This window comes from Eleutherodactylus coqui, chromosome 13 (genome assembly GCF_035609145.1).
Source record: "Eleutherodactylus coqui strain aEleCoq1 chromosome 13, aEleCoq1.hap1, whole genome shotgun sequence".
NCBI classification, from domain to species: Eukaryota; Metazoa; Chordata; class Amphibia; order Anura; family Eleutherodactylidae; genus Eleutherodactylus; species Eleutherodactylus coqui.
Window position 1 is genome coordinate 69,414,361 of NC_089849.1, and position 26,081 is coordinate 69,440,441.

General features: G+C 44.9%; 1 protein-coding gene across 1 annotated transcript; it reads left to right on the forward strand.

Annotated features, from left to right (window-relative positions):
* The first annotated feature begins 342 nt into the window (after positions 1-342).
* LOC136587391 (proton channel OTOP2-like) lies at positions 343-11,847 on the forward strand. Its single transcript, XM_066585965.1, has 6 exons — positions 343-709; positions 4,680-4,816; positions 5,008-5,066; positions 6,308-6,423; positions 7,808-8,664; positions 11,677-11,847. Exons 1-6 carry the CDS (start codon positions 343-345, stop codon positions 11,845-11,847), a joined length of 1,707 nt encoding a protein of 568 aa, XP_066442062.1.
* Positions 11,848-26,081: the final 14,234 nt, after the last annotated feature.

Genomic DNA, 26,081 nt, shown 5'->3' on the forward strand with positions numbered 1-26,081 from the left:
ACTTTCACTTTCCCTAGGAGGTTCAGTCCTCTCCCATAGGAGTTTCACCTGAAGGCTATGCATCAGTGCTGCAACTTATTCTACTCACTTTTAGCAACTTTCTATTCCCATTGTATTTAGATCTCTGCACACTTGCCATTATTCATTGGATGGCAGTGATAATTGGGCAACTTGACTATTATAGTATCTGTTCACCAATTCAATTGTCACTTAGTATATGAATAGAAATATGCAGATTCAAACATACAAATGTGGTAAGAGGAGCAAAGCTTTGAAAGCTAGAAAGAAGCAAAATCTGAAGAAAGTAAATAAGCTAGTAAAATTGTTTTCCAGGACTCGATTATGGGGGACGAAACTATTGACACCATTTCTCCTGCAACGGTGTCTTCCACGGAAACCGACGGCAAGTTTGAGGTGATCAGTATTGACCAGCATTCTTTGGTTGATGTTACACTTCCCGTGTTATGGAAGAAAGGAGGTCGCTTGCTCTCTGGGCTTCTGGGGATAAATGTACTTTTGTTAGCCATTGTGCTTGTTAGTAGTGCGGCATTCAATGAGGTGGCATTGGTCAAACGGGAGGAACTCTCTCTGTTGTGCGTCCTTATGGGCCTCACTAGCTGTTGGATGATGGTTTACCTGTTCTGGACGTCAAAAAAGGATCATCAGACAAGACTAAAGGACTTGCATGCTGGACCCATATGGCTAAAAGGTAAGGAAGAGCATAAGTTGTCAAGAACATTAAGATCTGTCAATACAAGGGTTGATCATGGTGGGTAGGAATATTATAGATTCTGTGGTTAAAACACATGAAGCAAGCAAGAAAAATAAATAGAGCCTGGGCAGCATATAGACAGAATATATTTATTCTTCATTAACCCCAAGGATGCTTCAGGTACAATTCCCTAAGAAAACCACCATCAAGGATTTATTGAGGTACTATAAGAGATTAATCACAAAATACGTGAACATCAATCAGATAATTCTTCAGATGGAATTCTGATCTCATATTTGGATCTGAAGCTTCTCTCTAAAGTAATTAATGACTTAATTGCTGTAATATAGTCCCAGGAGAAGCCCTGGTAAAGGTCCACTTGTGTAGTTGGCTTGGAACCCCTGAGAAACTATTTACCAAGATCACAGAAACAGTAATTCTCCAATTCACCAGCAAATTGTTATGGCTACCTATTATATATTTCCATTAACGTTTGTATGCCACTATATGTAAATATATATTAGAATATAGTATATAGTAATATATGTAGTGTATAATTCAGAGGAACAACATCTACTAATATTGGTAATAATAGCAATGAGTTTTATGTATGCAATATTTTTATTGATCACGAATAAGTGGTAGTGTAATCTTTGATTTTTTTGTGCATTTACACTGAGGAATCATCATTCACTCAGAATATCCATTCTTTAACAACATTTAGTTTTTTTTACTCTCAATTAGAGATGAGCGAACGTACTCTGTAAGGGCGATTTCGCAATCGAGCACCGCGATTTTCGAGTACTTCACTACTCGGGTGAAAAGTACTCGGGTGCGCTGTGGGGCTGGGGGTTGCAGAGGGGAGTGGGGGGTAGCAGCGGGGAACAGGGGGGAGCCCTCTCTCTCTCCCTCTCCCCCCCACTCCCCGCTGCAACCCCCCGCTCACCCACAGCGCACCCCAGGAGTAGTGAAGTACTCGAAAATCGCGGTGCTCGATTGCGAAATCGCCCTTACCGAGTACGTTCGCTCATCTCTACTCTCAATAGGTCAAAAATTATGTGCTGAATATTTTCTTAATATAGCTCTATTGCGAACAAACCTTCACATCTTTAATACAGACCTAAAAAAAAATCCTGCTAAGGGTGGATTCAGACAAACGTTGTTTTCTCCCCTTATGCGGCTGTGATTATTAACGGGACAAATGGGACAAAACATTACCACTGATATCAATGGGTTTCAGTGGTTTCGTTTTCACTAATGGGATTCACACCCATTAATTGTACGGCCAAGAAAAGATAGAGCCTATCCTATCTTTCCCACACATAGCGATTACTACATGTGGGAAAGATCGGGTGGCATCTATCTTCCCGCGGTTATTTTCAAAATCTTGTGCTCTGGTGTGGAGTTTGAAAAGCCTGCGAAGAGGAAGATTTTCCCCTCATTGAGGTGCAACTATGCTCCGTGCCGCTGTGGTGGACGAGCCATGGACCGGGCCATTGCGGGTGAGACCACGGGGTTCTTAAGAGGTTGTCACGGGTGGCTCTTTGATCACTCCCCGGCAGTGGCAGAAATGTGGCCAGCTCAGTTGCACGCAATGTAAAATAGAACAGTCAATTGGTAAACGATCATAAAACGGTGTTGTCACGTGACACCAGTACCTCTGCTCCAGCAAACAATATTCCTTGTTAAATAAGAGAGTCCACAAACCAAAAAGATAGTTTTCAAACCGGAGGTACACAGTTTCTTTTTACTCGCTGAATCCAACTTTGAATTCTCCAGAAACAGCACACATTAACTGTCTTAGACATGACACTCCTGATAGCATTCTTCTCTACTTCTATTTGGTTACTCACACACATGTTCTCTTTGGAGACACTTTTACTTCCCAAAATCTAGATGTTCTCAATCCTAGTTATCTGAGGTACGATCCCCAGAAAGGGGGGGGGGGGGGTATTCTCCTGACACGGTAGGGCAACACACAACTCTTGCCTCCTTTCTTTGGTCTAGTTTTTCCTCATGACTTGTCATAGCAGGGTTTCCTACTCTGTGCTTCAGTTCCCTGAAGGAAGATTATCTCATGGAAAATGAGATAGGTATGAGATACGTTGCTTCAGCCTCCCGCTGACACATCCTCCTCCACCAAATACATCTCTGCACACTCTTGAACTCTCACTTCACTAGACCCCGACTCCCAACAACTTCTAAACTCCCACAATACAACACACAACCATTAAGTTAAGCGTGACAGGACTGCCACAACAAAGCTTGTTAGCACTACACAGATCACAAACCAACACGGATACACACATGTACATAAAAGACAGCTTACACATAACGAACATTAAACTGCCATAAAGACACCCCAACTCTGGGCCACTACACCGTTGAGCATAGTTGCGCCCACACTCATTGGAATAAGCCTTAGCCATAAGGTTAAATGATAAAATTCTGGATACCTGGGATCTCTACTCAGGAATGTAGAAGCTTAAAGGGGTTGTCCTGCGCCGAAACGGGTTGTTTTTTTTTTCAACCCCTCCCCCCGTTCGGCGCGAGACAACCCCGATGCAGGGGTTAAAAAAGAACACCGGAGAGTGCTTACCTGAATCCCCGCGCTCCGGTGACTTCTTACTTACCTGCTGAAGATGGCCGCCGGGATCTTCTCCCTCGGTGGACCGCAGGGCTTCTGTGCGGTCCATTGCCGATTCCAGCCTCCTGATTGGCTGGAATCGGCACGTGACAGGGCGGAGCTACACAGAGCCGGCATCCTGCACGAGCGGCCCCATTGAGAAAAGAAGAAGACCCGGACTGCGCAAGCGCGGCTAATTTGGCCATTAGACGCCGAAAATTAGTCGGCTCCATGGAAACGAGGACGCTAGCAACGGAGCAGGTAAGTGAAAAACTTCTTATAACTTCTGTATGGCTCATAATTAATGCACAATGTACATTACAAAGTGCATTAATATGGCCATACAGAAGTGTATAGACACACTTGCTGCCGCGGGACAACCCCTTTATGGTACTTGTACATGGGATGGCAATCACTTCTGTCCTTCCATACATGAGGAATAGTTTTCAGTAAATAGAGTTCTCTTCCAGCTGGCCACCTCCATTCAGTGGGAACAGGCAGATGTTCAAAGATGAACACCTGCCTGTGTACACCAAGTGAGAAGTTGCTGACTAATCCTTTGTTTCAGTGAGCTGAAACGAAGCAACTAGCAATTAATGAGCGATTTCTTGCTCAGTACATTATATGTTATAATTCTTAATTATTTCAAAAGGGTTGGTGATCTGGGGACTATTCTGATTGCCAGATTGGAGTCAGGAAGGAATTTGTTCCCTTAAATGGAGAAAATTGGCTTCTACCTCATTGGGGTTTATTTTGCCTTCCTCTGGATCAACATTGGGGTGTAATAGGCTGAACTGGATGGACATGTGTCTTTTTTGGGCCTTACATACTATGTTACCTTGTCCAGACCCGTGTCTACACAGGACAACTATCACTTAAAAGCGCTCATTTGAGAGATTTTTCAACCGATAGTTGGGCTACGTAAAAGTACTTCATGTGTTGTTGATTTCAGTGTATAATAGTGGGTAGTAAGCACCCGCTAGCTGTCACTGTAGGCAACCAAAAAGTTATCATTTGACCAGGGGTGTAACTATAGGGGACGCAGTTGCTCCTTGGCCCAGGACCTTTAGAGGGCCCATAAGGCCTTATTTTCTCCATATAGAAACCCTAGTAGTATGAATAAAGCATTGAAAAATAGTCTTCTGGAGGGGTGGTCCTCTCTGTGAAAACATACGATATGATGGAAATAAAAATTTATCCCAGAGGTCAACGTCTCAAAAATGTGGTACTTTGGTAAAGTCTTACATGCATTTTGGACTTGTTACATTATTCAATACACTAAGTAGAAGACACAAGCTGGTTACTGTCTCATGAGTTCTCATTTTGCATTATTCTATATAGTCGGTCTAGCAGTTTTTGGAGTTTGCTCATTGGTTCTCGATGTGCTGAAGATTGGAAAATCAGCCAGTCTGCTTCACTGTGAATCTCCTATCCAAATTGTTCATCCAGCCTTTCAGGCCCTGTTTGTAGTGTTGCAGGTAAGAGTTGTAAATTGCTCCTAGTAACTCTAGCTAAACCCCCTTTGCATTATCTATAATAGTAGTTATGCGCAAACCTCAAGGATCAATAAAGTATATTTTATCCCACCAATATATAATTAGTTTGCCTTCATTATTGGTTCATTTATGATATGAAAATACACTTTTGATTGCATGATCTTCCCATACAGACCTACTTCCTCTGGGTGTCTTGCAAGGACAGTGTTCAGAGTCACATGAACCTTACTAGGTAAGAACTAATGAAGATGTAAGGGGGTACCGACTCATGTTTGAATATTTATTGTTTTATACTATATTATGTGATAAGCTATTGCTTTAAGAGGGGGCCAGAATGAGGGAACATGTCTCTGAATGGGCTTCTGGGGACGGAAGTAGTGAGAGAGAGCGGCTACACTGTGGATGGAGGAGTTAGGGAGAATCTCCTGGTTGACACTGCAGGAGAGCAGTCACAGTCCTATGGGAACACTAAATCTGAAAATGGATTCTCCAGCAACAAACAAGGAAGAAACCTAACAGGGTGAGGTGATTTCAAATGTGACGCCACATAAGGAATCTGAACCTCGATTCCACTAAGAGTCTAAAGAGTTAACAAAATACGTGGCAGCATACATAAGGTGAAAGTAAAATGCAGATTCTTTATTCCTCCATGCTTTAAAAAAAAAAAAAACAGGCGACGTTTCGACCTCTCTGGGTCTTCATCAAGCTTGTTTTTTTTTAAAGCGTGGAGGAATAAAGAATCTGCATTTTACTTTCACCATATGTGTGCTGCCATGTATTTTGTTAACTCTTTGCCCTATGGAAACAGTCTCTTCCAGTGAAGGAACGTTGAAAGTAGAGCCCACAGACAAGCATCTGAGAAGGTATATTTTCCTAACAAATGGGGATGGACTTTTGCTGGTCTGGTAAGATAATAACTATCTTTGCTGATCAAAGTTATCCCGGGAACTGGGACTTCATTCAAACCCTATTGGTTATATTAGAGACTAAGCATACGTGATCCAGATGTTTCTCTTGTATTAAAGTTTAACATTTAGAGCAGAACAGTCATGGTCCATTGCTTATGTAAGTTACCCACGCAGCTTTTGCAATGGCCGCCGATAGGGCTCATTTTAAAGCCCAGCCCTTTCCCGAACCAGCATGGCCAGAACTGGGCCATGAGTCCCTGCTGTCACCCTTACCCATACAGGAGGATAAGGGAACTGTGACCGCATTTTGGGATCTTAACCTGGCAATCCCAGCTCTGGAAGTAGGTCAACTTGTTGCCCATCAGTCCGACACATTCCCATTAAACTGGAGAAACCCAGAGCCTGTCACCCTAGCCCGCTCACAAAGAATCCTGGAGAATAATCTCCAGGTTAGATCATTCTATAAAAATAACATTTTAGGACACTCACAATGTAATCTAGCAGGAGAAATCAAAGTAGCTTCAATGTAGCTTCAGTACTCAATGGTCATGTGCCTGTATTACAGGTGCGGCCTCATGTTGACTCTCACCACTAATCTAGCAATCTGGATGGCAGCTGTCACAGATGAATCTCTTCACCAGACCCCTAAAAATGCATCTGGTGGACACAGGATTGTCAAAGGTAAGACAACTTGGTGTCAGAAGAATTTTTATATTGATGCCAAATTAACAGTTATATACTGTATAGGAAATACTTCTTTAAATTATGGTACTGCTTCCTTGTGCTCCTTTAATTTTTATCATATACTGACCTGTTGAACCCACACAAATATACACTTGCATTGCCTAAATAGCAATCTTCTAATGTAGGTTTAATACTGGAATAATAAACTCTTTCATGGTATACATTTTATAATAGTTGCATAGCTGCAGAGAAGGTTTACCATTGCCATGCAAATGCATCAGCAGACTACAGACTGCTACAATATATTCTAAGAAGGGGACACACAGAAAACAGTCTATAGTCTGCCGATCGGATGCCATGCTGCTATCACAGCCCTCCCACTGCAAAAGGGCAATAATCCCATACAAATATTATATTATGCATTTGATGTTTGTGAGATGCCAAAACATATGTGTGTCATGTCCACCTAGGAAGTGCTGGATCCGTAACCCGCAGATCAAGCACAAATGTGCGCAAGCTGTGTATAAATAACAACAAACCAAAATTTGGGAACTCTTTCCCTATCAAAATAGCCTCAGGGATGGGGACCTGCCTAAACACAGGCAATTCACCCTGACAAGGATGTACCTGATCTCGTACCTCGGCCCTTAATTAATCCTACGTGGGACAGGGGAAACATAAGCAACACAATAGAAAAGAAAACACAAACTTAGCTTTAATGTAGAAGGCAAATATAGAATCCAAGAGCAAGCTCTGACTCAGAGTTAGACTGAAGATTCAATGGCAATTCAGTCCAGCATCAGCCAGACTAAATAGCCATGACAATTACCCACAAGTGGGTCTAGGCATGTCTCACCTAATACTACACCCACCAGGGGAGAACATCTGCAAAACCTGCACCAGACTATCAGCATGGCAGTAATCTTAGAACCGCTGCAACACTGTGGCTACTTGTCTAGGAACAACATATGTATGCAGCATTGCCCAATAGACTTTCTAATGCAGAAGTGTATCTAAGGCTGTGTACAGGAGCCATTTATGTAGTGCAAAGAATAGCAGCAGGACACATCATAACAAGTAAGGGAACCCATCTCCAAAGGCACTAAATATACAGTTTCTATATGAAAGTATATTATGTCCATTTTAATAGGGCCTGAGTTTATAGCTAGAAGCCAAAGTCTACCTTGCAAAGAGCACGTATCTTCAGACTCACTTACTGACAGTGAATGGCATAGTACATATCAGGCCACACTTCTATCTTTCACGCCACTGTGGACTTCTTAGTTGCTAGATGCTGCGATTGATTTTTATGACATTGAAGGTATCCATATTATCAATTTTTAATTCTGCTAATCCAATAAGAACATCTTTTGTGTTTCAGCTGGTGGAGAAGCCAATGACTGTGTGTGCAATACTCCAGTGTGTGAAACCTTCCAGACAGGATATTATTACCTATACCCCTTTAATATTGAATATAGCCTCTTTGCTTCGGCCATGTCTTATGTGATGTGGAAGAATGTGGGTCGTGTAATGAGCCAGCATTCTACACACACACATCACTCCTTCCGCCCACAAAGACTTTTTGTGGGACTTATTAGTGGGCTTGGGGTCCTTGTGGCCGGCCTAGTAGTCTTCATAGTCTATGAGATCAATGTTCCATCAGTGGAAACCAAAACACAAGCACTTATAATGTATTACATCTTCAACATCGTAGCTCTCAGCCTCATGTCTGTCAGCTCACTTGCGGGTACCATCATCTTCAGATTTGACAAGAGGAACGCCGACAGTCATAAGAACCATACAAGGAACCTTGATGTTGCTTTGCTGATAATAGCTGCCCTAGGCAAATACTGTATCTCCTATTTCTCGATAATAGCCATCGTAGCCACTTCTCCTGGTTTCGTCATTGATCATTTAAATTTGGTGTATGCACTGCTCATGATTGTGCAGCACACCCTGCAGAATATCTTCATCATAGAAGGACTGCATAGAGAGCCGTTCAGTGATGGACACTCAGAACAACACCGTTCTGTAGCCTATATTGATCAAAATGAAGTTTACATCAATCCAGCAGTTACAAATCTGCAGGGCAATCACTCAGAAACCGAACATAGACATAGTTTGGATAAAAACTCCAATGAAATTGTTGCACACCCCATCATAAGGAATACTCGAGCAGAATGGAGAAGGAAGGCCCTGAAGGAGATCTCTTTATTCCTGCTTATCTCCAACATCATTGTAAGTAACATCTCCAATGGATCGGAATGTCAATCAATTTGCTTTTTGCAATGGTTTTACCTTCATTATCTAAAGACGAATTATGTAAGTTGCCAATGGAAATAGCCATACACCAGCTTACTGAGGACAGAGACCTATTTGAAAGGGCTCTTTATACACATATTAGTAGAGGGTTAAAGGGATTCTGTCATCAGAATTTTTGCTATGAAGGTGGCGCAATAATGCTACCTGCCATATGGAACACAAGCTAGAGATATATGTGTAATAAAAAGCTAAATATTTGTTTAGGCAGAAACTTAAATTTATATTCTCCTATGCTGTATTGTAATTGACCCACCCCAAGTCACGGAGACGGGCCGTATGAGCTCTGAGTCACAGCTTACACTAATTATGCATGCCCCCTGCATAGCTCTACCACCTCCTCCTGTCACTGACAGTGCAAATGGCGGTGAAGTCCCACGCTTGCGTTGTGCCCCCTTCTGCTCCAGCCAGAATTGGACACGCGCTACTGAAGTCAAGAGATGCACAGTCCAAGCGCAGGATTTCACTGCCGCTTGTGCTGATGTCAGTGACAGGAGAAGGCGGTGGAGCTGAAGAGGGGATGGGCATAATTAGTGGAAGCTTGACTCAGGACTCATGCAGCCTGTCTTCGTGACTCAAGGTGGGTCAATTACCATATAATGTTGGAAAATCTAAAGGTAAAGGCCCATTTACATGCAAAGACAATCTTTCAACGATTGAAAGATTGACAGTTTTAAGCCCCATTTACACGCAACAATTATCACTCAAAATTCATTCAAACGATGTCTTTTGAGCGATAATCGTTGTGTGAAAATGCTACCATCTTTCACTCTTTGGCTAAGCAATGATTTTTAGGTGAGCTTAAATTCATCGTTCAGCTGGAGAGAGATAACAGGGACCGCATGCTGTGTTCTCTATGTTCTCTATGGGCTGTCAGTGATTACATTGTATTCAGCTGACAGCCCCATGCAAGAACAAAGGAGCTGATTGCAGAGCTCAGACCACCTGCAGTGTTCTACAAGCAACTCCTGGAGGCTCATTTACATGCAAATGAAGCTGATAAAGTGCTAATGGGCATTAGTTCCCATTAGCACTTTATGCAAAATGTTCATGATCGCTTGAACTGTCAATCTTTCAATCATTTGAAAGATTGCCTTTGCATGTAAATGAACCTTTAGCGATTATTTTGCATCAAATGTTAATAGACACTAATGTCCATTAGCAAATTATCAGCATCATTTGCATGTAAAAGGGCCTCTGAAATCTGTTTGCAGAGCACAACATATGGTCTGAGCTCTGCACACAGCTCCATTGTTCTCTCATGGGTGTCGGCTGAATACAATGTAATCTCCGACTCCCATGCAGAACACAGCATGCGGTCCTTGTTATTTCTCTCTGGCTGAATGATGAATTTTAAGCTCACCTTAAAATCATCTTTACACGCAACGATTATCGCTCATATGCCATAAATGTAAATGGCCCTTTTAATTTCGGACAAAACAAATATTCTGCTTTTTATTACACACATATGTCCAGGTTGTGTTCTGTGTAGCAGGTGGCGCTATAGTGGCACCTTAGTAGCAAAAAGTCTCATGACATCACTTTAAAATACGGGTTGTAATTACAAAAAATGCCAGCAAAAACAACATTTCTAAATTATTGTATAGCTAAAAACAGACATTGATCAAAGAATAGTTCTTTAAATGGATGGATGGATAGCTTTAAAAACTACTGAATAATAGAAAAAAAACGGCAGAAAATCCATAAATGTCTAATATATAGGTCATAATTAACCATATTCAGACAGTAATAATACACAATCCATTTTCATACTTCTTTAATAAATCACTTAAATAAACCCTAAAATACATTTGCGCACACCATCATACCAAGGTTTTATTAGTATCAGTAAATTTCATCCAGCTCACTCAAAACAAATGGATGCACGGAGCTGCGCAAAATGCGAAAACAATTCCATCATCCAATAAGTGTAAAAACTGAAATAAAGCCTTCAGTTTTTAAAACTTACTGGAAGTGGGAGTTTTTTGTAAGGTTTATATTAATAACATATCCTAGTTAGGGGAATTGTAACTACCGTAGATAAGGGATTCCAATGTGGTTAGTTGGCAAGAGCGCTACTGAGGGTTTGGTGGCACAGACAATTGATTTATTGGTATTTCAAAGACTCGATGAGGGAAGTCCTTCGAGTGAGACAAACGTCAATTAGCCAAACACTCTGTGGTCAGTCTATTTTCCTTGACCTTTCTAACAAAAGAAAATTGTACTCAGAGAACGCCGTTTAAGACTAATTACTGAAACTATGGTATTAAAATGGTCAGTTTCAACCAATAGATCAATAACTATCAGACAAGCTTTTTTCTCAGACATTGATGATTAAAGAACTTTTTTTAGTCTCCTCACTACTCCGGTTCGCTCTGGTCTCCACATAATTTCAGGTAGCATGGTCATTGCCATCTCGGCTTGTGAGCACTATAGCCAATCGGTGGCTTCAGTGATACTATGCTGCCCACAATTATGTGGATGCCGGAGAGAACTAAAGCCAGGGAGATGAAACTAGTGAGTATAGCTTAGTTGATTATTTTATACCTGTTCAAGCCCCAATAAAATAAACTTACCACCAGACAACCTCTTTATTACTTTCAATTGTGGGGAAATACCTCTACTGATGGGAGTAATATCTTTTGTTTGACTATGACGAATGCTACGCATGTTGTAATTAGTAGAATACATTATCCCATTCATAAGCTAAAAAAAATTGGCCAAAACAAAAAACAAAGTTGATGCACCAAGTTATAATGCAGCAGGAAATATGCATACCAGGATAAAACAATGCTATAAATGATGAAATATATTGAAAAAGCCTATTACATTTCTATATTTAGTATTTTTATGATTTGATGCCACTTGTGTTTCTCCACTTTATATCACCAAGTAAATTGTGTCTAACAATATTGTGTCCCATTTTCCTAGTTCTGGATCATGCCTGCCTTTGGTGCTCGTCCACAGTTTGATAATGAAAGGGAGCTGAAATTCTATAAAGAATCCTTGTGGATTGCTATAGTAAACATCGGCCTCCCGTTTGGAATCTTTTACAGGATGCATTCAGTCGCAAGCCTTGTGGAAGTCTATGTCATTTCCTAGCACAACTGGCATCATGGCAAAACAATAGCACGATGCTAAAAGTAGAGGGCTAAAGATCAATATATTGTTTCCATAGCTTACACTGGGGAACACAATGTTTGTTGATTTACATCTTGTTGTTTACTAACTTTTGACTTCCTAATCCAAAAATGACCCCAGTTTTTCTCTTTCACATCAGCTTTTTAAGATACAAGATCCCCCCCATTTTTCTCATAAAACATACAAAATGTACTTGCGATAGAAAACATAAAATTACCTGAATGTAATGTTTATTTAAAGTTATCTTGTCTATACAAAGGATATATTGTTTTTATACATCAAATTGTATGCAAGTAGTAGCCGTTAAGGTAAAAAATTACGCTTATAGCCTTTCCTGTAGTTTTCAATCTGTGGACAATCTCACCTACTCCAACAATAGTCGGCCATCATATGTACATTCCATCTACCCGATACCATCCCTCCATGACCTTCAAATCTTGGTGGAATCGTTCACCTTACTGATCACTGACTGCACCAAGGTTTTCCGGCAAGTTATCAAGATGGCTATGCAGAAAATGCACTTTGACACTGTTAGGAAAATCATCAGAGATTTCTTAGTGTGTTTCATTGCCTGGTCCGAATTATATGAGAAGTTGTGTACACAAATCACTGACACATGACACAGCCAGTATCATCCGACATTGATGCTCTTCTGAGTTTATTACAAGGCAGACAATGTATATATAAGTTCACTTATGTATGATCAGAAATACACGCCCCTCTGTAATCATAAGAACTCATGATTTGCTCAAGGTGTTAATGGTTTAACATATGTTAATGCCTTGAGGAGTGTTACTACTACGTACATAATTTCTAGGAACCAGAAACTAGATTCTGTATTTGCTGTTTTAGTAGTTTCTATATGAATGTAGGGTGTTAGAAACCGCTATCCATAGACATTTCTAAGCCAGGTAAAGGTATGGGGGAATATGAGTCTGCATCTAATACATACCAGTGCATAACAGAAACACATTAACCATTTATAAGCTTGTTATTCACTAAGAAGGTAGATATACGAATATATATATGTATACACACGTGTTTGCCTAGACTGATGTAAGAAACATATATACACCATAGGATACATATATTATTACTATAACAATGCTCATGTTGCAACCAAGCATAAAATTATTTTATTGAGAGATTGAGATACCCCCAATGACCAGGTCACAAGTTTTGCTGTTTTGCAATTAATAAAATGTTGTTTGTTCAGCAATGGCGACTCTTGCGCCTTATGTCCATTAGGCTGACATCAATCGAGAAAGCCCTGAACCTGCTGCCTCGCAAAAGGCAACACTCGCTCGAGTAATTTGCCTTAGCGAGTACGCTCGCTCATCTCTAATCCAATCTCAATGACATCTTTGAGCATCAAACAGAGACTTTACAAATATCTGTCTGGGATGATTTAGTGATCCTGCATTGAGCAGGGGGTTGGACCCGATGTCCCTGAAGGTCCCTTCCAACTCTACCATTCTATGACTCTATGTGAGAACAGACTCTGTACAAGCAATGGTAGATAGATGAAGTCAATATTTATTCACTCGGTATAGTCAAACCAGTTGCATGTGGAGATTCTAGGAAGGAGGATGCAAGGGTGAAACTTCAGGAAGTTTATTTTGACTGTACATTGAGCAGTGAAGTCGAGAAAATCAAAGGAAAATCTTCTCCCCAGATCTGTGATGCCGGTCCTGTGCAAACACAAGATGACACTTGCCCAGGGAGCTGGATATGACCTCATCGGAAACAGGAGGAGTTACATATAGAAAGGTATTGTGTTAGTTGCAGTATCAAGTATACATGAAACAAATATAACAGTTGCCACTCGATGGCAGCAAAGCACGAGAATATGAACATTACTTGCAAATAACATACAGTAGCTGTGACAGCACCCTTTAACTTTTATAGTAGCATGAATCCCTACTGTAAAGTGTCACGCCGGATGCGTCCCAGCCGAGCGCCGGATCAGCCCTCCATCCCGGCCACAGGCTGTAACTGTTGTGCCGCCTGGCAGCACACTGCACGCGCCGTCTGACAGCGGAGTGGCCCGCGCCTGTGTCCTATTGTTGCTCTGCAGCTGCACATACAGGCGACAGCGCCGGGGGGGGGCAGTTTCACAGGCAGCCGCTGCTGTGGGCTCCATGCTGGAAGCCAATATGTGATAGTTAAATGGGGAAAAAGAGGGGCCGCCTTTTGTGCTTGCGCTGGCAAAAAGCCTCCAGGGCGATCTATGTTTCTCATAGGAAGCCCTAGTTTTTTCCTTGTCCGCTTTGTGGGCTGCCAGAACCTGCAGACTATGCCGCTGTGCAGCCAATCAGCTATAGGGGGTGTCACCCCCTGTCAATCTTGACTCCACCAGGAGTTCCTGGTGGCGTCAAGATACACTAATACCCATCTGCTATCTACCTTAGCGCAATTATTTTGATCTATGTGAGCTTTAGTTTGTTTTCAGTGACACGCCTGCGCTATGATTGACCCCTACATCACTGTACACTATTTTGACCAATTTTTGAGAGGAGCACAGGACCATCCCAATTCACAATGATCTTTGTGAAATCAGCCCGATACCGTTACGAACGAAGTATTTATATAATTAATGTAATTTAATAGTGAGCAGTGTAATAGATTTATGGTGTGCATATTTGAAGAAGTGAAGCCTGTCAGTACGCAGAATTAATGCTGCGTAATAAAACAGCAAGTTCCGAACTGACTTTATATAAACACTCCGGCTTCTCGTCGCATTATAAACATAAGTGGTTCAGGAAGGGTGTGAGTTTGTACTGCAAATATTGCTGATAATACAAACAATAATAGTTCAGTCAAATCAACTCATCCGCACACTTCCTATTTACAAATCATTAATAATCACAAAATGCTACAATAGTACAAATCTTTCCACAAACAGGGCTGAAAAAGGCAGCAGTGCTCATTGTTAGTGGGGCATGGGATTTGTAAGCTTGGACACTATCATATTCGGATCCTTAGAAATCAGAAGACATGACATGGTTCAGACACTTGTGTATATTAGGAAGCCCTGTGTGGTGAAGAAGTAAAGTCCTAAGCTCCCGCTCACAACCTGAAGGTTGCAAGTTCAACCCCACATGGTTCAGGTAGCCGGCTCAAGGTTGACTCAGCTTTCCAAGGTCGGTAAAATGAGTACCCAGCTTGGTAGTGGGGGTAATAAATTACTTGAAAGACCTGTAGAATAAAGTTGGCGCTATACAAATGACAAGATTTTTTTTATATATTATTGCTAAGTCACTCCATAATATCTTCACTTGTGGACATTTCTGTTTACTTTGCTCAATTATTACATCACATCAAATGACTACTTGTACATCCTCTCCATCTTACTATCACCTTTACTGACTTGATAATAAAAATTCTTGTAGCTGTATTCATCGGGCCTGACCCTTTGTCTAGAATGCAATAAGTATCCTTACTACAATATACCCATTATGTTTCTGCTTGATTATTATCACTTGACCAGAATGCGCTTATTCCACCCCATACTAAGAAATGTGATTGTAAGAGGAATGTTACTACCCCTCTCTTTTATTTGTGCCTGTATCCCCCTTATTTGCACCCACCCATTTCTGGACCATTTTCCTCCCTTTTATGTGTGGACCTGCTGCATCACCTTCATCTTGTAGAGTGGTGACACACGAGGGGATTCCCTTTAAAGAAGAGAATTGCAGACTAAATTAAGTGCAAATAATCCAACTTTACAGAACACAACTGAAATAAAGTGGCAAAAATATTGGAGGCACAATTGATTTGAGGTAACACAGAGCGGGAACAATGACTTTGAGGGCACTATTATTTTGGGAGCACAGAGAGGGCCCAATTGTTTTTCTGGGGCACAGAGGGGGCACAGAGCGGGAACAATGACTTTCAGGGCACTATTATTTTGGGAGCACAGAGGGGCCCAATTGTTTTTCTGGGGCACAGTTACCTTGAGGGAGCACAGAGAGGTACCATTATTGTTGGGGCAATATTACTTGTGCGGCACAAAAAGGGCATTAGTACTGTAGGAGGCACTGAGAGGAGCACCTGTAGTAGCAGATTTGGAGTCATGGCTGGAAAAAGTCTTCACAGTAGCCTGGATGCAGATAGAGAAGAAAAACAGACAACTCCAGTCAGCGAAGACCTCACTTGTGATCACTAGAGGTAACTGCACCGTAATCACTATCACTGTGTAGAGCTTGTGCAAGACTATTATTTGGTGACTGTATTACTTAGAGGTATATTACTATACATAGCACTGAGCCGCTGTATCTAAGCCCACCATGTTAAAAAAGTTGATTAATAGACTAGACATACGGACTCCAATGTGTGTGTGTATATATATATATATATATATATATATATTACTAACACGCTCCACATTAGCGGAATATATCCTAATTAGAGATGAGCGAACGCGTTCGTCCGAGCTTGATATTCGTGCGAATATTAGGGTGTTCGGGATGTTCGTTATTCGTGACGAACACCATGCGGTGTTCTGGTTACTTTCACTTCCTTCCCTGAGACGTTAGCGCGCTTTTCTGGCCAATTGAAAGACAGGGAAGGCATTACAACTTCCCCCTGCAACGTTTAAGCCCTATACCACCCCCCTGCTGTGAGTGGCTGGCGAGATCAGGTGTTCGCCTAATATAAAAGTCGGCCCCTCCCGCGGCTCGCCTCAGATGCGGTGTGAGTTAGATGAGGGACAGTGCTGTTTGTACCGGAGCTGCTGTAGGGAAAGAATTGGTAGTTAGTGTAGGCTTCAAGACCCCCAAAGGTCCTTATTAGGGCCACTGATAGCTGTGTGTTGGCTGCTGTTAGCAGTGGGATTTTTTTTTCTTCTCAAAATCGGCTCTGCAGAGCGTTGCACCTGGCATTAGGGACAGAAGTGCTGCATAGGCAGGGAGAGTGTTAGGAGTGAGTGTAGCCTTCAAGAACCTCAACGGTCCTTTCTAGGGCCATATTTATCCGTGTGCAGTACTGTCCAGGCTGCTGTTAGCTGTGCTGCATTTTTTTTGGGCTTCTCAAAATCGCCTCTGCAGAGCATTCCACCCTCCATTGATACTGCAGGGAAAGAATTGTATAGGCAGGGCCACAACACAGTTATTATTCATAGAATATACGCAGTGCTGCCTGTTGGTGGGAAAAAACTGAAAACAAATCTATTTGTCCAGCCTCTGTCCGTCCTTACGGGCGGTGGAGACGTGTGAGCTGCGTGAAAAACATTGCTAAATCATACGCACCCAGCTACGCTTTACTGCTGGGTTCGCCATTTGCTTTCCTTAATTGGGAAAAAAAATACCTGCTCTCCAAGAGTTATAATAACTCTGCTACCCTCACGTTCTGTGACACATTAGCAGGGACACAGCACAGTTATTAAACTTCTCAGGTTCATTGAATATACGCAGTGCTGCCTGTTGGTGGGAAAAAACTGAAAACAAATCTATTTGTCCAGCCTCTGTCCGTCCTTACGCCTGTGGAGACGTGTGAGCTGCGTGAAAAACATTGCTAAATCATACGCAGCCAGCTACGCTTTACTGCTGGGTTCGCCATTTGCTTTCCTTAATTGGGAAAAAAAATACCTGCTCTCCAAGAGTTATAATAACTCTGCTACCCTCACGTTCTGTGACACATAAGCAGGGACACAGCACAGTTATTAAACTTCTCAGGTTCATTGAATATACGCAGTGCTGCCTGTTGGTGGGAAAAAACTGAAAACAAATCTATTTGTCCAGCCTGTGTCCGTCCTTACGCCTGTGGAGACGTGTGAGCTGCGTGAAAAACATTGCTAAATCATACGCACCCAGCTACGCTTTACTGCTGGGTTCGCCATTTGCTTTCCTTAATTGGGAAAAAAAATACCTGCTCTGCCACAGTTAATAACTCTGCTACCCTCACGTTCTGTGACACATAAGCAGGGACACAGCACAGTTATTAAACTTCTCAGGTTCATTGAATATACGCAGTGCTGCCTGTTGGTGGGAAAAAACTGAAAACAAATCTATTTGTCCAGCCTGTGTCCGTCCTTACGCCTGTGGAGACGTGTGAGCTGCGTGAAAAACATTGCTAAATCATACGCAGCCAGCTACGCTTTACTGCTGGGTTCGCCATTTGCTTTCCTTAATTGGGAAAAAAAATACCTGCTCTGCCACAGTTAATAACTCTGCTACCCTCACGTTCTGTGACACATAAGCAGGGACACAGCACAGTTATTAAACTTCTCAGGTTCATTGAATATACGCAGTGCTGCCTGTTGGTGGGAAAAAACTGAAAACAAATCTATTTGTCCAGCCTGTGTCCGTCCTTACGCCTGTGGAGACGTGTGAGCTGCGTGAAAAACATTGCTAAATCATACGCACCCAGCTACGCTTTACTGCTGGGTTCGCCATTTGCTTTCCTTAATTGGGAAAAAAAATACCTGCTCTGCCACAGTTAATAACTCTGCTACCCTCACGTTCTGTGACACATAAGCAGGGACACAGCACAGTTATTAAACTTCTCAGGTTCATTGAATATACGCAGTGCTGCCTGTTGGTGGGAAAAAACTGAAAACAAATCTATTTGTCCAGCCTGTGTCCGTCCTTACGCCTGTGGAGACGTGTGAGCTGCGTGAAAAACATTGCTAAATCATACGCACCCAGCTACGCTTTACCGCTGGGTTCGCCATTTGCTTTCCTTAATTGGGAAAAAAAATACCTGCTCTGCCACAGTTAATAACTCTGCTACCCTCACGTTCTGTGACACATAAGCAGGGACACAGCACAGTTATTAAACTTAGATAATTCATTCACTAGAGGCAGTGGGGCCTTTCGTTTTCCAAAAAGGGCAAAAATTATATTTGGCCTGCAGTCTTGCGCCAATTTATTTCCTGCCTGTGAAATCAAATCACTGGTAATACAGCATGCTGAGGGGTAGGGGTAGGCCTAGAGGACGTGGACGCGGCCGAGGACGCGGAGGGCCAAGTCAGGGTGTGGGCACAGGCCAAGCTCCTGATCCAGGTGTGTCGCAGCCGACTGCTGCGCGATTAGGAGAGAGGCACGTTTCTGGCGTCCCCACATTCATCGCCCAATTAATGGGTCCACGCGGGAGACGGTTATTAGAAAATGAGCAGTGTGAGCAGGTCCTGTCCTGGATGGCAGAAAGTGCTTCGAGCAACCTATCGTCTACCCGCAGTTCTGCGCCGTCCACTGCTGCCAATCCGAATCCTCTGTCTGCTGCTCCTCCTTCCTCCCAGCCTCCTCACTCCACTACAATGACACCTGCTCAGGAGCGGGAACACTCCCAGGAACTGTTCTCGGGCCCCTGCTTAGATTGGGCAGCAGCGGTTCCTCTCCCACCAGAGGAGTTTATCGTCACTGATGCCCAACCATTCGAAAGTTCCCGGGGTCCGGGGGAAGAGGCTGGGGACATCCGCCAACTGTCTCAACAACTTTCTGTGGGTGAGGAGGACGATGACGATCAGACACAGTTGTCTTGCAGTGAGGTAGTAGTAAGGGCAGTAAGTCCCAGGGAGCAGCGCACAGAGGATTCGGAGGAAGAGCAGCAGGACGATGAGGTGACTGACCCCACCTGGTGTGCAACGCTTACTCAGGAGGACAGGTCTTCAGAGGGGGAGTCAAGGGCATCAGCAGGGCAGGTTGCAAGAGGCAGTGCAGTGGCCAGGGGTAGAGGCAGGGCCAGACCGAATAATCCACCAAGTGTTTCCCAAAGCGCCCCCTCGCGCCATGCCACCCTGCGGAGGCCGAGGTGCTCTAAGGTCTGGCAGTTTTTCACAGAGACGCCTGACGACCGACGAACAGTGGTGTGCAACCTTTGTCGCGCAAAGCTCAGCCGGGGAGCCAACACCAACAGCCTCACCACCACCACCATGCGCAGACATATGATGGCCAAGCACCCCGCAAGGTGGGACAAAGGCCGTTCACCGCCTCCGGTTTGCACCCCTGCCTCTCCCCCTGTGCCCCAACCTGCCACTGAGATGCAACCCCCCTCTCAGGACACAGGCACTACCGCCTCATGGCCTGCACCCACACCCTCATCTCCGCTGTCCTCGGCCCCATCCAGCAGTGTAGTTCAGCGCACCGTTCAGCCGTCGCTTGCGCAAGTGATCGAGCGCAAGCGCAAGTACGCCGCCACGCACCCGCACGCTCAAACGTTAACCGTCCGCATCGCAAAATTCATCAGCCTTGAGATGCTGCCGTATAGGGTTGTGGAAACGGAGTCCTTCAAAAGTATCATGGAGGCGGCGGCCCCGCGCTACTCAGTTCCCAGTCGCCACTACTTTTCCCGATGTGCCGTCCCAGCCCTGCACGACCACGTCTCCCGCAACATTGTGCGCGCCCTCACCAACGCGGTTACTGCCACGGTCCACTTAACTACGGACACGTGGACAAGCACAGGCGGGCAGGGCCACTACATCTCCCTGACGGCACATTGGGTGAATTTAGTGGAGGCTGGGACAGAGTCAGAGCCTGGGACCGCTCACGTCCTACCCACCCCCAGAATTGCGGGCCCCAGCTCGGTGCTGGTATCTGCGGAGGTGTATGCTTCCTCCACTAAAGCACCCTCCTCCTCCTCCTCCTCCTCTGTCTCACAATCAAGATGTGTTAGCAGCAGCATGTCGCCAGCAGTCGGTGTCGCGCGGTGTGGCAGCACAGCGGTGGGCAAGCGTCAGCAGGCCGTGCTGAAACTACTCAGCTTAGGCGATAAGAGGCACACGGCCCACGAACTGCTGCAGGGTCTGACACAGCAGACCGACCGCTGGCTTGCGCCGCTGAGCCTCCAACCGGGCATGGTCGTGTGTGACAACGGCCGTAACCTGGTGGCGGCTCTGCAGCTCGGCAGCCTCACGCACGTGCCATGCCTGGCCCACGTCTTTAATTTGGTGGTTCAGCGGTTTCTGAAAAGCTACCCACGCTTGTCAGACCTGCTCGTAAAGGCGCGCCGGCTCTGCGCACATTTCCGCAAGTCCCACACGGACGCTGCCACCCTGCGCACCCTGCAACATCACTTTAAGCTGCCAGTGCACCGACTGCTGTGCGACGTGCCCACACGGTGGAACTCTACGCTCCACATGTTGGCCAGGCTCTATGAACAGCGTAGAGCTATAGTCGAATACCAACTCCAACATGGGCGGCGCAGTGGGAGTCAGCCTCCTCAATTCCTTTCAGAAGAGTGGGCCTGGTTGGCAGACATCTGCCATGTCCTTGGTAATTTTGAGGAGTCTACCCAGGTGGTGAGCGGCGATGCTACAATCATTAGCGTCACCATTCCTCTGCTATGCATCTTGAGAAATTCCCTGCAAACCATAAAGGCAGCTGCTTTGCGCTCGGAAACGGGGGCGGGGGAAGACAGTATGCCGCTGGATAGTCAGGGCACCCTCCTGTCTATTTCTCAGCGCGTACAGGAGGAGGAGGAGGAGCATGAGGAGGATGAGGAGGAGGGGGAAGAGACAGCTTGGCCCGCTGCTGACGGTACACCGGCTGATTGCCTGTCATCCTTTCAGCGTGTATGGCCTGAGGAGGAGGAGGAGGAGGAGGAGGAGGATCCTGATAGTGATCTTCCTAGTGAAGACAGCCATGTGTTGCGTACAGGTACCCTGGCACACATGGCTGACTTCATGTTAGGATGCCTTTCTCGTGACCCTCGCGTTACACGCATTCTGGCCACTACAGATTACTGGGTGTACACACTGCTCGACCCACGGTATAAGGAGAACCTTTCCACTCTCATACCCGAAGAGGAAAGGGGTTCGAGAGTGTTGCTATACCACAGGACCCTTGCGGACAAGCTGATGGTAAAATTCCCAGCCGACAGCGCTAGTGGCAGAAGGCGCAGTACCGAGGGCAAGGTAGCAGGGGATGTGCGTAGATCGAGCAGCATGTACATCCCAGGCAGTGCAACAGTCTTTAAGGGCCTGGCCAGCTTTATGGCTCCCCACCAAGACTGTGTCACCGCTCCCCAGTCACGGCTGAGTCGGCGGGAGCACTGTAAAAGGATGGTGAGGGAGTACGTAGCGGATCGCACGACCATCCTTGGTGACGCCTCTGCCCCCTACAACTACTGGGTGTCGAAGCTGGACACGTGGCCTGAACTAGCCCTGTATGCCCTTGAGGTGCTTGCTTGTCCTGCGGCTAGCGTCTTGTCGGAGAGGGTGTTTAGTGCGGCTGGGGGAATCATCACCGATAAGCGTAGCCGCTTGTCAACCGACAGTGCCGACAGGCTAACACTCATCAAGATGAACAAAGGCTGGATTTCGCCAGACTTCTGTTCTCCACCAGCGGACAGCAGCGATACGTAAGCAATACGTAGGCTGCACCCGCGGATGGAAGCTACGTTCTCTCTCACCATCCAAAACGGGGACATTTGTGCTTCATCAATCTGTGTCTAATATTCCTCCTCCTCCTCCTCCTGCTCCTCCTCCTGAAACCTCACGTAATCACGCTGAACGGGCAATTTTTCTTAGGGCCACAAGGCTCACTCAAATAATTTTTCAGAACAATTTTTATAAGTTTCAATTAGCTTAAAAGCGTTGGAACTTTAACTTGAACCAATTTTTCGTTACACTGGGCTGCCTCCAGGCCTAGTTACCACTTAAGCCACATTAACCAAAGCGATTCACCTGCCATCTTGGTTGGGCATGGCCAATTTTTACTGAGGTACATTAGTACTGTTGGTACACCAATTTTTTGGGGCCCTCACCTACAGTGTAATCATAGTAATTTCTATGTTCTTCGCCTGCACTCATGGTACAGAAAGGTGTGTGGGGTTGGCCTACAGTTTAGCTACATAAATGTCACTTGTGCCTTGGCTATACTAAGGCTACTGAAATGGAACGAAGACTGCGCTCCCGCTATACTGCTGCTTCAGAATTGTTACTGGGGCCTGTCTTGAGTGCTACTATTGCTTACATGGAACGAAGACTGCGCTCCCGCTATACTGCTGCTTCAGAATTGTTACTGGGGCCTGTCTTGAGTGCTACTATTGCTTACATGGAACGAAGACTGCGCTCCCGCTATACTGCTGCTTCAGAATTGTTACTGGGGCCTGTCTTGAGTGCTACTATTGCTTACATGGAACGAAGACTGCGCTCCCGCTATACTGCTGCTTCAGAATTGTTACTGGGGCCTGTCTTGAGTGCTACTATTGCTTACATGGAACGAAGACTGCGCTCCCGCTATACTGCTGCTTCAGAATTGTTACTGGGGCCTGTCTTGAGTGCTACTATTGCTTACATGGAACGGACACGTGGAGAGGACACGTAGTGCCTCAAAAACATCCCCCTCCTCCTCCAACAGGGAAAACATTGTTGGCAAATGCCTTTGCATTGGTTCGTCTGGTGGCAGTCCAAGAATTTCACCTTTACCGACACTACAAGAGAGCCCCCCCACCATCCCCCCGCCACGGCCCACTTAATCCTGGCCACATTCCGAAAACCAACAAAATACAACCGTGGTACTAGGTCCGCAGTCACCACCACATTACCACCAACGCGGTTACTGTTAAGGTGCATATAACCACGGACACGTGGAGAGGACACGTAGTGCCTCAAAAACATCCCCCTCCTCCTCCAACAGGGAAAACATTGTTGGCAAATGCCTTTGCATTGGTTCGTCTGGTGGCAGTCCAAGAATTTCACCTTTACCGACACTACAAGAGAGCCCCCCCACCATCCCCCCGCCACGGCCCACTTAATCCTGGCCACATTCCGAAAACCAACAAAATACAACCGTGGTACTAGGTCCGCAGTCACCACCACATTACCACCAACGCGGTTACTGTTAAGGTGCATATAACCACGGACACGTGGAGAGGACACGTAGTGCCTCAAAAACATCCCCCTCCTCCTCCAACAGGGAAAACATTGTTGGCAAATGCCTTTGCATTGGTTCGTCTGGTGGCAGTCCAAGAATTTCACCTTTACCGACACTACAAGAGAGCCCCCCCACCATCCCCCCGCCACGGCCCACTTAATCCTGGCCACATTCCGAAAACCAACAAAATACAACCGTGGTACTAGGTCCGCAGTCACCACCACATTACCACCAACGCGGTTACTGTTAAGGTGCATATAACCAGTCTGACTGGGGCATGCAGACACCTTGACAGAATGAATAGTGTGTGGCACATAGGTTCCCCATTGCTATGCCCACGTGTGCAGCTCCTGATGGCGGTGGCACAGGATTGTATTTCTCATTGCTTCTGTACAGCATTGTGGGCTATCGCCCCGCCCCTATTAAAGAGGGTCGCTACCTAGCCGTGCCAACCCTGTGCAGTGTGTGCCTGCGGTCCCTCGTCGTGGCAGACGCACTTCTAAATAGACATGAGGGTGGTGTGGCATGAGGGCAGCTGAAGGCTGCGCAGGGACAGTTTGGTGTGCGCTGTGGGGGGGAGGGGGTGCGGTTGGGCAGCATGTAACTCAGGAGAAGTGGCAGTGGAGTGTCATGCAGGCAGTGATTGTGCTTTGTTGGAGGTAGTGTGGTGCTTAGCAAAGGTATGCCATGCTAATGAGGGCTTTTCAGAAGTAAAAGTTGTTGGGAGGGGGGGGGGCCCACTCTTGCCGGTATTGTGGCTTAATAGTGGGACCTGGGAACTTGAGATGCAGCCCAACATGTAGCCCCTCGCCTGCCCTATCCGTCACTGTGTCATTCCCATCACTTTCCTGAATTGCCCAGATTTTCACACATGAAAACCTTAGCGAGCATCGGCGAAATACAAAAATGTTCTGGTCGCCCATTGACTTCAATGGGGTTCGTTGTTCGAAACGAACCCTCGAGCATCACGGGAAGTTCGTTACGAATAACGAACACCCGAACATTTTGGTGTTCGCTCATCTCTAATCCTAATAAACTTGTGGCTCAGCATGACTTACCGTGGCTATGCTGGCTGTGTAGCATGAACATCGTTCACAGTGAAAAGCATCGACCCCGCTCCGCAATTCCTTTAGCATGGCGGTCAGGTGCCTGGCGGTCTGCGCTGCAGCTGTAGTATGCCTGATTTAAGAATCAGCGCTGCACCATCTGTTATATAGCCAGCTGCCATGGATAGCAGTAATGCAGGTGGTGGAGGTTGCAAACTGAGCTCTTGCACCAGGGCCCATGAGCCTTTAGCCGCACCCCTGTTCATGCAGCACATTACATGTGTAAGATCACAGGGATAGATAATTCTCAGAAGAATGAAAAATAACTCTAAATGATCAAAATAGTAAACTTTTAATAACATACTATAATGATGTCCCCCAAGTCATATCTTATTGCTCCTGCTTATTCCTTTTATTTTCTGTAGTTCGCAGTCACTTGGAACATTTTACTGAGCATGTAAAATAATTACCGTAAAAAGGAAGTATCCCAACAGCGTGAAAACAATAATCGTAAATCACAGTAAGCCCCTCATAAATCTGCAGTAAATTATCTAATTAGGGCCCTAAACGTTATCTGAGATTCAAGTTCTCAGCTACTAGAAGACCATAACCTGTCAAGGACACTCACACTGCCAAGTCATTAGCGTTGAAGCTATTTGTACTCCTTACTTACTAATGTCTATGAAGAACTTATAGGAAAATGGACAGTGATTACCGCACTTGAAAGTTACAAGACTCATCACAGCTGCAGTTGACACGTCTCCCGTTTTATACTGAACATGTACTCATTCACTTATAATTGCATTGTACACTTCGTAGCTATAATTTTGTTGAAAGGACATGCTGTATAATCAGTAAAGTCTTAACAGGTTATTTCTGGTTCAACCCATGAAAAAATATCCTAGAAGCAAGTAACTGGCTTGAGAGTCAGCATCAAATTGGAGATTTGTGTTCTTATAGAGGTCCCATTATTGTGTCAGAACATGGCCCCAACAAAAGGCATTTGGGTGGCCAGTCTAAGTTGTAAAGTTATAACTTAATTATTCAATTCTAGGCGCGAAAGTAAGCAACCCCTTATGTAGTGTAACTAATCTAATTTTCTAACTTCCCGCGAGCCTAACTTGAAGCGTCCTCATTGTCTACTGTAATGAGACAACTAACCCCAGGATACCTGCCGCAAGACAATGAGGACCCTTGAAGTTGGGCTCGCGGCTTAAGTGACTTGGCCAATTCACAAACTTATTCCTCATACTTTTATAGCAGTTCCAGCTAGTTAATCGGGCTGGTATGCTGGTGAATATTTTGGGTGTTTGGCACCAGTCATGCTTCTGTC